The following is a 14,012-nucleotide window of genomic DNA, read 5'->3' as shown; positions in this document are numbered from 1 at the left end:
CAGTGATGGCACTGTAATATGTGAGAACTTCAAGGGACACGCTGAAGAGTAAGAAGAGCGTAAAATCCAATCCTCAAGCCTGTTCTGAAGTTCCATGCGAGGTACTAGCAAAAACGGTTGAAGCATTGCTGAAATCCGATGCCAGAGAGGACGATAATGAGCTCCCAAACCGTATTTGCTGGCAGCCGTGGAAAAGGATAAAAGTGTGCCATCATCCTGAAGTACATCTGCCACATAAGTGATGCCTTTGAAGGAGAGAAAGTAAGATATTCACACACACTTTTTTTTTGGTGAAACCAAGATACTTAAATTACGAAACTTTCATTTACATCTGGGTAGTGCTCAAAAGAGAGCCAAATCCCTATGCATCAGAAGCAGTAAAAGAAAAGTTGAATACAAGAGACATCCAAATCTTCCTCATGTAAGGCATCATATAATGATTGCCGCAATGAGCCTCGGAAGAACTCATATGGATGCTGAAGGGGACAATTCAGATATGCTTGATTACGCTGCAACCAGAGGGTCCATAAGGCCCAGTATCTGATCCAGTGGAAGAAAAGAGAATACTGTGACAGAGATGCTGATAGTTTGCCATACATCTAGAAAAACCTGTAGAACCTGTGTGCTTGAAATCTGAGAGATAAGAAATAGGAGATTCTGTCTAGAAGGTTTCTGGAATGTGAACAAGACCACAGTAGATGCTGAATACTCTCAGAAGTAAGGTGACATCTTGGACAAAGAGGTGAAGCTATCCGCCTTTGAGCCAATTTCACCCCTACCGGAAGAATACCAACAATACATCTCCATAAAAATAAACGTTGCTTCAATGGCATTTTCAACTTCCATATCAATTGCAATTTTCCCTTCCACCAGGCTAATGACTTGTTCAAATGCCATAGAGAATTAGCATGATGGGCAATCCAAGGAGGAGGTAATATCAATCGATAAGCCTGTATAGAAGTCAATAAATGCAAAGGCTTAGAGGAGATGCTTGTATTTGAAGACTGAAGGTGCCAATCTTGAAGCCTGTCTCTGACATTCAATGTCAGTATCGGAACCAGAGGGAGTAAGAGATCAGCAATAGCTTTCCATATAGGCCTATGATGCATCCCCAGATTGTATTGTCGACATGCTACTGGAAAAGTGAGGATATTTCCTTGCATATCTACTACATCATCAATGAAACGGATACCCATTTTCATAAGATTATAAGCTCTGATGGGTTGTTGAGCTGCAAGGGGAGAGGAGTACACAGCACTCCAATGAATACTTTCCATTCTGAGTGAGGAATCTGTAGAAGTAGGAAGGGGAGACCATTTGATGTGCGAGAGTACTTGCTTCCAGTCCTGTATCAAGGAATTAGAAAATGGACAGCGAGGTATTTTACCTTGAAATTTGCCCAATACTACTTCTGATGGATCAACTAGCCAATGTCCATAAGCATTTGTGGTCATCTGTCCACACAAAAAAGCCAACATAATGGACCAAGGCTGCTCTTGTTAAAAAAATGTCTTGAGCATAGTGATCTTTCTTGCCAACACATGAAATTGGATGTTGATTATATTCAAACCACCATGCATTCCTGGTGAACAAAGCATATCCATTTTGAGCAGCCATAAAGCTTTTTTATGAAGCTTTGTTTTCCAAAAAATCTCCATGGCTTGAGACATAAAGGAGGTGAGATCTCGGGATGACCAATGTAATAGAGGAAGGTAGAACTGGACATAAGCTAGAACAATAGACTGGACAATTCGAAGTCGTACATGCAGAGGCCAAGTGGAGATCTTAAGATATTCACACACACACACACACATAATCTTTAGGGATAATTGGGAATATTTTAGCCCCAATATGTTCTTCTTTTTTGTTTACAATTTGTCAGCATCAATACAATTGTAAAAAACGATCTGTGACAAACAGCCGGAGCAATATCTCTGTGTGCAAGTAGCTGGCCAGATGGAAAAATGCCAAGCAGGACTTGCCGAAGAAAAAGCTGTTGTCGAAGAGGGACGTTGTAATGCCAAAGGAGACGCAACCTTTTGCTCCACCACTTTAGTGGGCGATCCATATGCCAAACAGTATTTGCTCTGTCAGAAATCCAAGGTGGAAGTAATAGCACTTTATACAGTGATGGCACTGTAATATGTGAGAACTTCAAGGGACACGCTGAAGAGTAAGAAGAGCGTAAAATCCAATCCTCAAGCCTGTTCTGAAGTTCCATGCGAGGTACTAGCAAAAACGGTTGAAGCATTGCTGAAATCCGATGCCAGAGAGGACGATAATGAGCTCCCAAACCGTATTTGCTGGCAGCCATGGAAAAGGATAAAAGTGTGCCATCATCCTGAAGTACATCTGCCACATAAGTGATGCCTTTGAAGGAGAGAAAGTAAGATATTCACACACACTTTTTTTTTTGTGAAACCAAGATACTTAAATTACGAAACTTTCATTTACATCTGGGTAGTGCTCAAAAGAGAGCCAAATCCCTATGCATCAGAAGCAGTAAAAGAAAAGTTGAATACAAGAGACATCCAAATCTTCCTCATGTAAGGCATCATATAATGATTGCCGCAATGAGCCTCGGAAGAACTCATATGGATGCTGAAGGGGACAATTCAGATATGCTTGATTACGCTGCAACCAGAGGGTCCATAAGGCCCAGTATCTGATCCAGTGGAAGAAAAGAGAATACTGTGACAGAGATGCTGATAGTTTGCCATACATCTAGAAAAACCTGTAGAACCTGTGTGCTTGAAATCTGAGAGATAAGAAATAGGAGATTCTGTCTAGAAGGTTTCTGGAATGTGAACAAGACCACAGTAGATGCTGAATACTCTCAGAAGTAAGGTGACATCTTGGACAAAGAGGTGAAGCTATCCGCCTTTGAGCCAATTTCACCCCTACCGGAAGAATACCAACAATACATCTCCATAAAAATAAACGTTGCTTCAATGGCATTTTCAACTTCCATATCAATTGCAATTTTCCCTTCCACCAGGCTAATGACTTGTTCAAATGCCATAGAGAATTAGCATGATGGGCAATCCAAGGAGGAGGTAATATCAATCGATAAGCCTGTATAGAAGTCAATAAATGCAAAGGCTTAGAGGAGATGCTTGTATTTGAAGACTGAAGGTGCCAATCTTGAAGCCTGTCTCTGACATTCAATGTCGGTATCGGAACCAGAGGGAGTAAGAGATCAGCAATAGCTTTCCATATAGGTCTATGATGCATCCCCAGATTGTATTGTCGACATGCTACTGGAAAAGTGAGGATATTTCCTTGCATATCTACTACATCATCAATGAAACGGATACCCATTTTCATAAGATTATAAGCTCTGATGGGTTGTTGAGCTGCAAGGGGAGAGGAGTACACAGCACTCCAATGAATACTTTCCATTCTGAGTGAGGAATCTGTAGAAGTAGGAAGGGGAGACCATTTGATGTGCGAGAGTACTTGCTTCCAGTCCTGTATCAAGGAATTAGAAAATGGACAGCGAGGTATTTTACCTTGAAATTTGCCCAATACTACTTCTGATGGATCAACTAGCCAATGTCCATAAGCATTTGTGGTCATCTGTCCACACAAAAAAGCCAACATAATGGACCAAGGCTGCTCTTGTTAAAAAAATGTCTTGAGCATAGTGATCTTTCTTGCCAACACATGAAATTGGATGTTGATTATATTCAAACCACCATGCATTCTTGGTGAACAAAGCATATCCATTTTGAGCAGCCATAAAGCTTTTTTATGAAGCTTTGTTTTCCAAAAAATCTCCATGGCTTGAGACATAAAGGAGGTGAGATCTCGGGATGACCAATGTAATAGAGGAAGGTAGAACTGGACATAAGCTAGAACAATAGACTGGACAATTCGAAGTCGTACATGCAGAGGCCAAGTGGAGATCTTAAGATATTCACACACACACACACACACACACACATAATCTTTAGGGATAATTGGGAATATTTTAGCCCCAATATGTTCTTCTTTTTTGTTTACAATTTGTCAGCATCAATACAATTGTAAAAAACGATCTGTGACAAACAGCCGGAGCAATATCTCTGTGTGCAAGTAGCTGGCCAGATGGAAAAATGCCAAGCAGGACTTGCCGAAGAAAAAGCTGTTGTCGAAGAGGGACGTTGTAATGCCAAAGGAGACGCAGCCTTTTGCTCCACCACTTTAGTGGGCGATCCATATGCCAAACAGTATTTGCTCTGTCAGAAATCCAAGGTGGAAGTAATAGCACTTTATACAGTGATGGCACTGTAATATGTGAGAACTTCAAGGGACACGCTGAAGAGTAAGAAGAGCGTAAAATCCAATCCTCAAGCCTGTTCTGAAGTTCCATGCGAGGTACTAGCAAAAACGGTTGAAGCATTGCTGAAATCCGATGCCAGAGAGGACGATAATGAGCTCCCAAACCGTATTTGCTGGCAGCCGTGGAAAAGGATAAAAGTGTGCCATCATCCTGAAGTACATCTGCCACATAAGTGATGCCTTTGAAGGAGAGAAAGTAAGATATTCACACACACTTTTTTTTTTGTGAAACCAAGATACTTAAATTACGAAACTTTCATTTACATCTGGGTAGTGCTCAAAAGAGAGCCAAATCCCTATGCATCAGAAGCAGTAAAAGAAAAGTTGAATACAAGAGACATCCAAATCTTCCTCATGTAAGGCATCATATAATGATTGCCGCAATGAGGCTCGGAAGAACTCATATGGATGCTGAAGGGGACAATTCAGATATGCTTGATTACGCTGCAACCAGAGGGTCCATAAGGCCCAGTATCTGATCCAGTGGAAGAAAAGAGGATACTGTGACAGAGATGCTGATAGTTTGCCATACATCTAGAAAAACCTGTAGAACCTGTGTGCTTGAAATCTGAGAGATAAGAAATAGGAGATTCTGTCTAGAAGGTTTCTGGAATGTGAACAAGACCACAGTAGATGCTGAATACTCTCAGAAGTAAGGTGACATCTTGGACAAAGAGGTGAAGCTATCCGCCTTTGAGCCAATTTCACCCCTACCGGAAGAATACCAACAATACATCTCCATAAAAATAAACGTTGCTTCAATGGCATTTTCAACTTCCATATCAATTGCAATTTTCCCTTCCACCAGGCTAATGACTTGTTCAAATGCCATAGAGAATTAGCATGATGGGCAATCCAAGGAGGAGGTAATATCAATCGATAAGCCTGTATAGAAGTCAATAAATGCAAAGGCTTAGAGGAGATGCTTGTATTTGAAGACTGAAGGTGCCAATCTTGAAGCCTGTCTCTGACATTCAATGTCGGTATCGGAACCAGAGGGAGTAAGAGATCAGCAATAGCTTTCCATATAGGTCTATGATGCATCCCCAGATTGTATTGTCGACATGCTACTGGAAAAGTGAGGATATTTCCTTGCATATCTACTACATCATCAATGAAACGGATACCCATTTTCATAAGATTATAAGCTCTGATGGGCTGTTGAGCTGCAAGGGGAGAGGAGTACACAGCACTCCAATGAATACTTTCCATTCTGAGTGAGGAATCTGTAGAAGTAGGAAGGGGAGACCATTTGATGTGCGAGAGTACTTGCTTCCAGTCCTGTATCAAGGAATTAGAAAATGGACAGCGAGGTATTTTACCTTGAAATTTGCCCAATACTACTTCTGATGGATCAACTAGCCAATGTCCATAAGCATTTGTGGTCATCTGTCCACACAAAAAAGCCAACATAATGGACCAAGGCTGCTCTTGTTAAAAAAATGTCTTGAGCATAGTGATCTTTCTTGCCAACACATGAAATTGGATGTTGATTATATTCAAACCACCATGCATTCTTGGTGAACAAAGCATATCCATTTTGAGCAGCCATAAAGCTTTTTTATGAAGCTTTGTTTTCCAAAAAATCTCCATGGCTTGAGACATAAAGGAGGTGAGATCTCGGGATGACCAATGTAATAGAGGAAGGTAGAACTGGACATAAGCTAGAACAATAGACTGGACAATTCGAAGTCGTACATGCAGAGGCCAAGTGGAGATCTTAAGATATTCACACACACACACACACACACACACACATAATCTTTAGGGATAATTGGGAATATTTTAGTCCCAATACGTTCTTCTTTTTTGTTTACAATTTGTCAGCATCAATACAATTGTAAAAAACGATTCCACTTTTTTACCAAGTACAGATTAAATATAACCATCTATGTAAATGTTTATATAGAAAATATCAATATCCACGAGTATTTCAATGCTTTTTCGTCTTCTAAGAAAAAATCAATGTTGTTTTCGGTGGAATAACCATCGCTAATGGTACAAATGGTTGTAGTGCAAAACCCTAGATCCTACCCTAAACCTCCATGGCTAAATCCTAGATCTATAAACCGAAACCTCCTAAACCCTAAAACCAAGATCCTTAACCCTTCATCTTTTGCAAAAAAGAAAATTAAGTTTTTTCCATTAGAATAACCTTTCCACCGACCAACTCCTCCTAGATGAGGGAGGTCAATTGGAATGCATAGGGTATGGGCTGAGACTCCCATATGTTGCAAAAAACACGTCATCAAAAACCACCTTCATCTAATGGTCATTCATATACCGATTAACATTTTCTTATCCAAGATCATGAACTTATAGATAGGAAATTTTCTAGACCAAGCAATCTTCTCTCCATCCATACATTCTAGTCTATTGCTCTTGGTGGATGATGTGGTGGAAATTGCATTATTGTTTCAGCTTAGCTCCTCCCTTTTGTTATTGCACATGATGTTTTTGCCCCGCTAGAGTGCAATGAATTATCTGACTTCTTGAAGGCTTTGGGCTAGGTGTACTCCATTTGATGCATCTAATATCACAAGAGATTGGGCGGTCTTTTGGCGAAGATAAGTAATTGGTTGCCTCATACAAACAATTCGATAGGAAAGGGAGACTTCAATATGGTAGAACAGGCTATGATAACAAAGAAGGCAAAGAGGGTGGCATTTTCCCCTAAGAGAGGGTAGAATGGAAATAATATATTCTTGAGGTGAGAAGTAGAGATTGCTTGTATGAGGATAAGTTTCATAAAGTGATGGGTACTCTAGGTCTAACAAGAGAAAAAGAGGGGGTTCTATGTGGATGAAAGCCCCAATGTCCGCATTGCCTTGCAATGATTAAGTCCATTCAACCCTTAGAGAGGCCCATATGATCTGGCAAGGTTCCACATGATCTGGCAACGTTCCCCCCTCCCTACCAACAAAAAAAAAAAGGAAGAATTCTATTAAGTATGAAAGAGAGGAAGAAATGCAAGGCATAGACAGATCATGTGAAGCATGAAAAACCTGTTGTAAAATACCACTAAAAGATTTTGAGCAAATGAAAATCCTGATAAGAAACAGGATTGTGGCTAGAATAACATGTCCTGCCTATGATGGTCCCAGAAAAGAAAGGACAACCTCTCCACCCTTTGTTTCACGTTTCTTCTCATAGACTGCACATTGAGACCAAAGGGGCCAGGGCTTCCTCGGGAGAGCTGCATTTGCACTCTATGCGATTTCCTAGAGGTTGAGTTCGAGGAGCACTTTGCTTTCATACGTCCTGTGTACTATGAGATCCAAGGGCGTCACCATTGATTATTCAGATGTGGATTTGGACCCCTCTCCAGCCTCCTATCAGGATCATAGATGGGTAGTGAATTTCCTTCATGAGGCCAACACGAAGACTAGATGGAATTTGGACTCCTCTCTAGCCTCTTGGCCCATCAGGATCACAGATTGGAGCGATTTTCCTTCATGAGGCCAACATGGAGACGAGATCATGAGGCCTAGTTGGAGTCAAGGCAGAGACCGATTACTGATTTTTTTCAGTGAGATGACACAGACCAACAGTCTCCAAGGAGATGATGCATCCGAGGTCTGGAGGGGTACATGATAGACCACCTACCAGTGCATTGACCCACACGAGGCGTGGAGATCTTCCCTCTATGATTGCAGGCTTGGGGATATAACCAACTAGGGTGACAGTGGCACTTGTCTAATGGAGAGCTATTGCGAGGTGGCCATAGAGCACCACAAAAGTCGATCATCAACAACGCTTCATCATGGGCTTTATCTCTTAGCGACGCCCTCCTTTGCTAGAGCCACTATATTTTGAGCCATTCTCAGATGGCCAATGGATCTGGTCCTTCAAACAGCATACAAAGGAGTGCCACAATGACATCACATTGTATATCTATTTTTTTCATGGGGATTAGATATCAGTATTGGTCATGGGTGTAGATGCACGCTTAGTGGCCCCACCCATCAGCTTTTCTCATTTTATCTCGTTTTTTTAGTCTTAGAGACCCTTTGGTCTTTTGAAGACTTTAATAAACTTTCTTTATCTCTTTCTTCTAAGAAAAATCATTATCCTGGCCGAAGTAGACCTAGAAGAATCTTGCATGCTCGGTGAAATAACCATCAAAGTGTTTGCAATGTTTGTCCATATGCTGGCAAAGTATTGGTCTTTTGCTTGGCAAGATTAGAATTCAGGAGAGATGATTTGTTCATCACTTGGAGACCATATTCCTGGCTTATACAATCCGTACAACAATGATTATGAGGGGGCAGGTGCAAATATTGCACCTGCATTTAGTACTAGCTTTGGAGCTATAGAGAGGCCCAAGGGATCTAACAGGGTATTGGTCTTTCTCTTGGCAGGATTAGTAGAGGTGAATTGTTCACCAATTAGGGAGCAGTTGCTTGGCTTAGTCGGGACCACAAAGGAATTATGAGGGAGAAGATACAGAATTGCACTTAAAATTAGTAGGGTGTACCCCCAGGTTATTTGCTTGGATGCAGTGCATTTTACTTCCTGAAAGCGTCACTCTTCTTTCATCGATGCAGCATGGGAGATTGTCCCTAGTCACAACATGGCAGATTTGGAGATAAGATGCACAGCAATTGATGGTTGTCAAACTTATCCAGCATAGTGTACCTGTATTATTGGCATGACATTGTAAAGACTCTCATGCCCACCTGGAGCAGGATTCTAGGATTTTCCTGAGTGGCTACTGCTAGGAGAGTTTCTGTCATGAGTAATTGGGTTGTGGAGGACTTTTCTTTTCACCTACACCCATAGAACCACCATCGCATTTGAGGCACCCAACTGGCTACATCACTTTCATTTCCAGCCAGATTATTTGTAATTATCTAAGGGATGTTTTGTTGATCGTAGGAGTTCTTGTTATATTTGATGTAGTTGGTCATACTTAGTAGAAGTATCTTCTTTCTGGGAAAAAATAAAAATAAGAATATGTTTAAAGATAGCTTGAAAAAAAAGGCACTATTATTCCAGCTATATGAGGATAATGAATTGGATGGCCATTTATTGTATACTAAATGGAGGAGAAGGGAACAAAGCTACCTTATAACATAAGATTCCATCGGAATCTCTAATCGGGGAACCCATGAAGAAGGGAGAAGCCAATGGTATGGCTCCATGTGTCCATAATGAATGGCATGTTCAAAAGTGTTTTTGTCGGTTCCTTCCTTGGAAGGTGATATACCCTTTAGGCCAGTCTTGATGCTTGACTTTGGTCCTAAGACATAATTATTCTCTGTACTTGTGTTTATATGGTTTCCATCCAAAGCTCCACTTTCAGATTTTGAAGCATAAAGATCTGTTTCTCCAAATTTTCTAGCTTTTTCCATATCAATTGCAGAAGACACTGCTCCTGGTTGTACAGAAGACATGGATGCTTCTAATTTTTTCCCTGTAGTTGCAGTACTGCTAAAATTCTTTGTATTGTGTACATTTTCTTGTTCTTGAATATCCCCATTGCATAAGAGAGAATCCAGAACCCTTTCCCATTTGATAGGCTCTTTCAATTCCCAGGACATATCATCCAAACCAGACCTGTTATCATTAGGTTGCATGTTTACCCAGATATTATGTTGATTCCAGATGTATTCAACTGCTTGGTAAGGACATCCCCTAAGTGAGCACCTTCGGCCCGTGCTGGGTTCTATAAAGAAGCTTTCAGAAATATCCCTCTTGTTTGATGTCACCATAACCCAGCAGTGAAGCCTTTTCTTATCCAATGGGTCCTTTTCAGGTGATCCAATTGAGTTCGTGTATGCATCCCTCTTCTGCAAATCAAAAGGAACTTCATTTCCCACCCCTTCATGGCTAGTGGGAAGCTGACTTTCTACACTCTGGGTTTTCTGTGATGATTCCAATGAAAACAATCCAGGTGCAGACTTTTCCAGACAGTAAGTGACCAGGTTGTCTTCCTCTTCATTCTGACCATATTGCAGTTCATAATCACAAGTATCCTGAAACTTCTGAACGAAATTTGAAACTTGCGAATCCCTTTCCCGCTTCTCTTGCTGAAGAAATTGAGAATTCAGGATGGGAGAAGAATCATGAACATAACTCCCTTTTTCACCCTGTAGTGGAAAATAATCAAGACTCTTGGTAAAACTTACTACCGCTCAACATGACATAACCTATGGTATTATAATAATGATTTCTGTTGATTTTTAGTACGAAATTCTGTTAACATACTAATTTAGAATTAGATCAACGGGTAGTCCAATAAAAAAAATTAAATTCATGAGTACGTTTTTCATGAAATAACATTGATGTAATTGGGAATCTTCTCATGAAAGCAGATTCCTAACTGGTATACCCTTGTACAAGAAGACATCATACTGGATCAAAACATGCACATAATTATCTCAAAATTGGATTGATACCAGTTCACTGTTGACCTTAGATAACTTCTGCAATGGTAAACAATTCTCCTTCTTGGACTCAAATTTCACAGTTGAAAAACTTGGACAGACTGTAATTTCCTGCATTCTCCCCGATGTGAGGGGAGAGAGTAAATACATTAGCAAATGGATAAAACACTGGATACCAAGAGTGATTTTAGGTGAAGCCAAAATTTTTTTTTTTTGAAAATATAAGATAAAATGCACAATTTCTCAATCTTTTCAGACATTTTCATCACAGTATCTTCCTCTTTATGGGCTACCCAAAGATGTGTGATGCATGAATTTCACGTTTGATTACCCTGCAGAAATTTCAGTCTCATCAACGAAAATAATTATTTCCTATTTCCAGTGCAGAATTTAAATATTATGCAGTCATCCTACGTTGGCTTCAGAATTGGGAAAGACGTTTGTAGAGAGCTAGAGGACTCCTGCTTGATCTTGCCACCTTCCCCCAACACCCCTCCCTACTATCCTTCCCATACAGCCCTCCATCCTCACAAAATCAGTTTATTGTATCCAGATAAATCTGGTGGGGCCAGGATGAATAACCTTATGAATTTATTCATGGAACTCAGTCCATGGGACTCAGACATGGAAGCAAAAGAAGACAATTTACTAAAGGGAAAAAAATTCAGGAGAATTTTTAAGATTGGGACTTGTATTGATATGATTTCCAATTATATATTATTCAATTATCAGGTTTTAAAGGTTTGTCAACCTTTTTTGGTTAAGTATTTGATGCATACAGCTCAATCTAATGTGGTGTACTGGCCTTCAGGAATAAAACTTGTTTATATGCAAACTAGTGAAGATGCAAGACATGGAATGGAATGGAAAGGAAAAGCAAGACTAGGAAAGCATAATGGAAATGAAATAATGCGAGAAAGAAATATACAACTAAGCAAAGTATTTACATGATCAAGAAAGGCATGAGGCTTGATGAAAATGACAATGAAAGTACAATGCCTTTATAGGATAGGCACACACACTCTAAGTGTCAAATGTATATGGGATAAGACCCATAGTGATACATGGCACTCTAGGATATAAAGTAGTATAGTACTACTCTAGAACACACTAAAAGTCACTCAAATTGACTCCATTTCCTAACACCCCCCCATGGAGGAAAGGTGAGGGACTACTGGAATGGAACCAAGAACAGAACATGACAATGATGGTCATCAAAACTGTGAATGCCGGTCTAGAACTAGACATGGCTCCCACACAATCTCAGAGGCAAGTGAGGATGGCTCAAAGGCTAGTGAGCATAACATAGAAATCTCATCTAGCATGGCTCAGAGGCTCATCATGCATGGATGCATGATCAACTCAGAGGTCTAGGAGACCAATGCACCAACAAATAGACCTATCAAAGCCAAAAACACATGGCTCCCACAGTACATCCCCACCTAGCTTCAAAGACTAATAAGGAACATGGAGCCACACACCAAAAATATAAAAGAAATACATCATTTTAGGAGGACTATCCAAGGCAGAGGACCTTTATTGACTCAACACACATGATTTATTGCATTCATTTTTTGGAAACACCCCCAGGGCAGAGTACCCAAATATATTATGCTTTAGAAAGCAAAATCATGATCTCCATCATCCTCTAGATGTGGGAGATAGACTGTAAGAGCATGATCCTGTGTCGGTGGGTCATCTTCGTTTGCATCATCACTAGTGGTGGATGCCACCCAACTGGCATGATCCTTTGATTGTTGTTGAGTAAGCTTTTGGTAACACCAGTCCTCCATATGACCGAGCTTGTTGCAGTAAGTGCACTTCAATGGCTTGAATTTCTTTCCTCGTGCTTTTGGAGTCGATGGCCTAGGTCTCCATTTGCTGGTGGAGGCAAGTGTCTGTGTAGTATCCGCTGAATAGGATGGAGATTCTTTGTTGTGGCGATCCTTTTCAAGCAAAAGAGACACCATATCTTCGAATGTAGTCGATGCAATGCGAAGTACTTCAAGGGCATTCTCAACGTGAGAAATCCCTTCCATACTTGTCATCACGACAACCATTCTGTCCTCGTCATCTGGGCAACACTTCAAATTGGAGAGTTGTTGACCTAAAGATTGAATTTTTTGCTATATGCGCACTCAACGTATCAGACTCTTCCATTTTCAGTTTTTTTTTTTTTGCAAAAAAGAGACTTCTATTAAGTAAGAAAGAAACTCGCTAGAGCAAGCTCTGTGCGGAAATACAACATGTAAGTCTCTTTTCTTTTGCAAAAAAGAAACTTCGATTAAGTAAGAAAGAAACTCGCTAGAGCAAGCTCTGTGCAAAAATACAACATGCTAAGCATGTAATAAAAAACTCCTCAGAAAAATGAGGTAGAAAGAAACCAAGGCTAAGGCTGAAAATGCCAACTCAACCCTGTAGAAGTCTTAGCAAAGAAGGGAGAGTCTCTCCAATCCTTGAGAAAAGTAACTCTCCTGGAGGAGGCTGCTCGAGAGGATCCCTGCATGGTCGCCGAAATCGCCATCAGAGTGTGTACCGTATTTGTCCAAGTACTGGCCAAGGTCCGAGAAGGGTGAACCTGAGAACACTCCATAGCCTCAGTGCATCTAGCTCTCCAAATGTGCCATGCTGCAATGCTAGTTAAAACCTCCCATGGAGAGTCAACCGAGGAATGAGCAGCCCTGAAGAGAGTGGCCGGAACATCCTCTAGAGAGCACGACTCTACAAGGTGTTGTCGAGTGTGAAGAACCCAAGAAGAGTCCTGTCTCTCAAAGAAAATCTAGGGCCCTGAAAGAGTGAGCCAAGCCACTAATCCCAGGTCATATAGAAGGGGAGGCAAACAAAAGTGCTGAAAAGTCTTGCAATCCCCTTCCATATGATTCTCGCCTGTCTGCAATCCCAAAGACAGTGCTGAATTGTCTCCGAAGCAGAAAGGCAACGAGGGCAAGTAGGGTCATCCCCAAACCTGGATCTCCATTGGTTCACTGCTATCCCACCATGAATAGAAAGCCAAAACAAGAGAGTGATTTTTCTATTCCAGTGGGATTTCCAGAGCCCCTGCCAAAAAAATTTATGCAAGTCTACAGAAATCTGAAAATTCTCCCAAATAAGGAGCTCTGGTGGGCCTCCAACCCCTACAGCTGAGCTGGAATTTCCTGGCATTACTGACTGTATAATGAAAGAAGGGGATGCCCTTCTCTCGGTGCTCTTCATCTATCCACTCCCATTCCCCAGGGTCCCACTGCAAAAACTTAATTGGGACACCTCCATAGAGCCACAGCCTCCATGAGCCCAGGGCGA

At 41.0% G+C, this 14,012-nt stretch overlaps 1 protein-coding gene across 1 annotated transcript in view; it reads right to left on the bottom strand.

Annotated features, from left to right (window-relative positions):
* LOC147894808 (dynein regulatory complex subunit 7-like) overlaps positions 1-14,012 on the bottom strand; it is a 589,338-nt gene that overhangs the window by 197,349 nt on the left and 377,977 nt on the right. The window contains 2 exon segments of the mRNA XM_087385174.1: positions 9,391-10,405; positions 10,733-10,823. Of these exon segments, the coding sequence (XP_087241300.1) occupies positions 9,391-10,405; positions 10,733-10,823 (1,106 nt within the window).

The sequence above is a fragment of the Dipteris shenzhenensis genome, chromosome 14 (genome assembly GCF_047967505.1).
Source record: "Dipteris shenzhenensis isolate YYH24624 ecotype China chromosome 14, Dip_SZ_1.0, whole genome shotgun sequence".
Lineage (NCBI taxonomy): Eukaryota > Viridiplantae > Streptophyta > Polypodiopsida > Gleicheniales > Dipteridaceae > Dipteris > Dipteris shenzhenensis.
The sequence above is the reverse complement of the archived record's forward strand: the minus strand, read 5'-3'. Positions and strand labels throughout refer to the sequence as shown.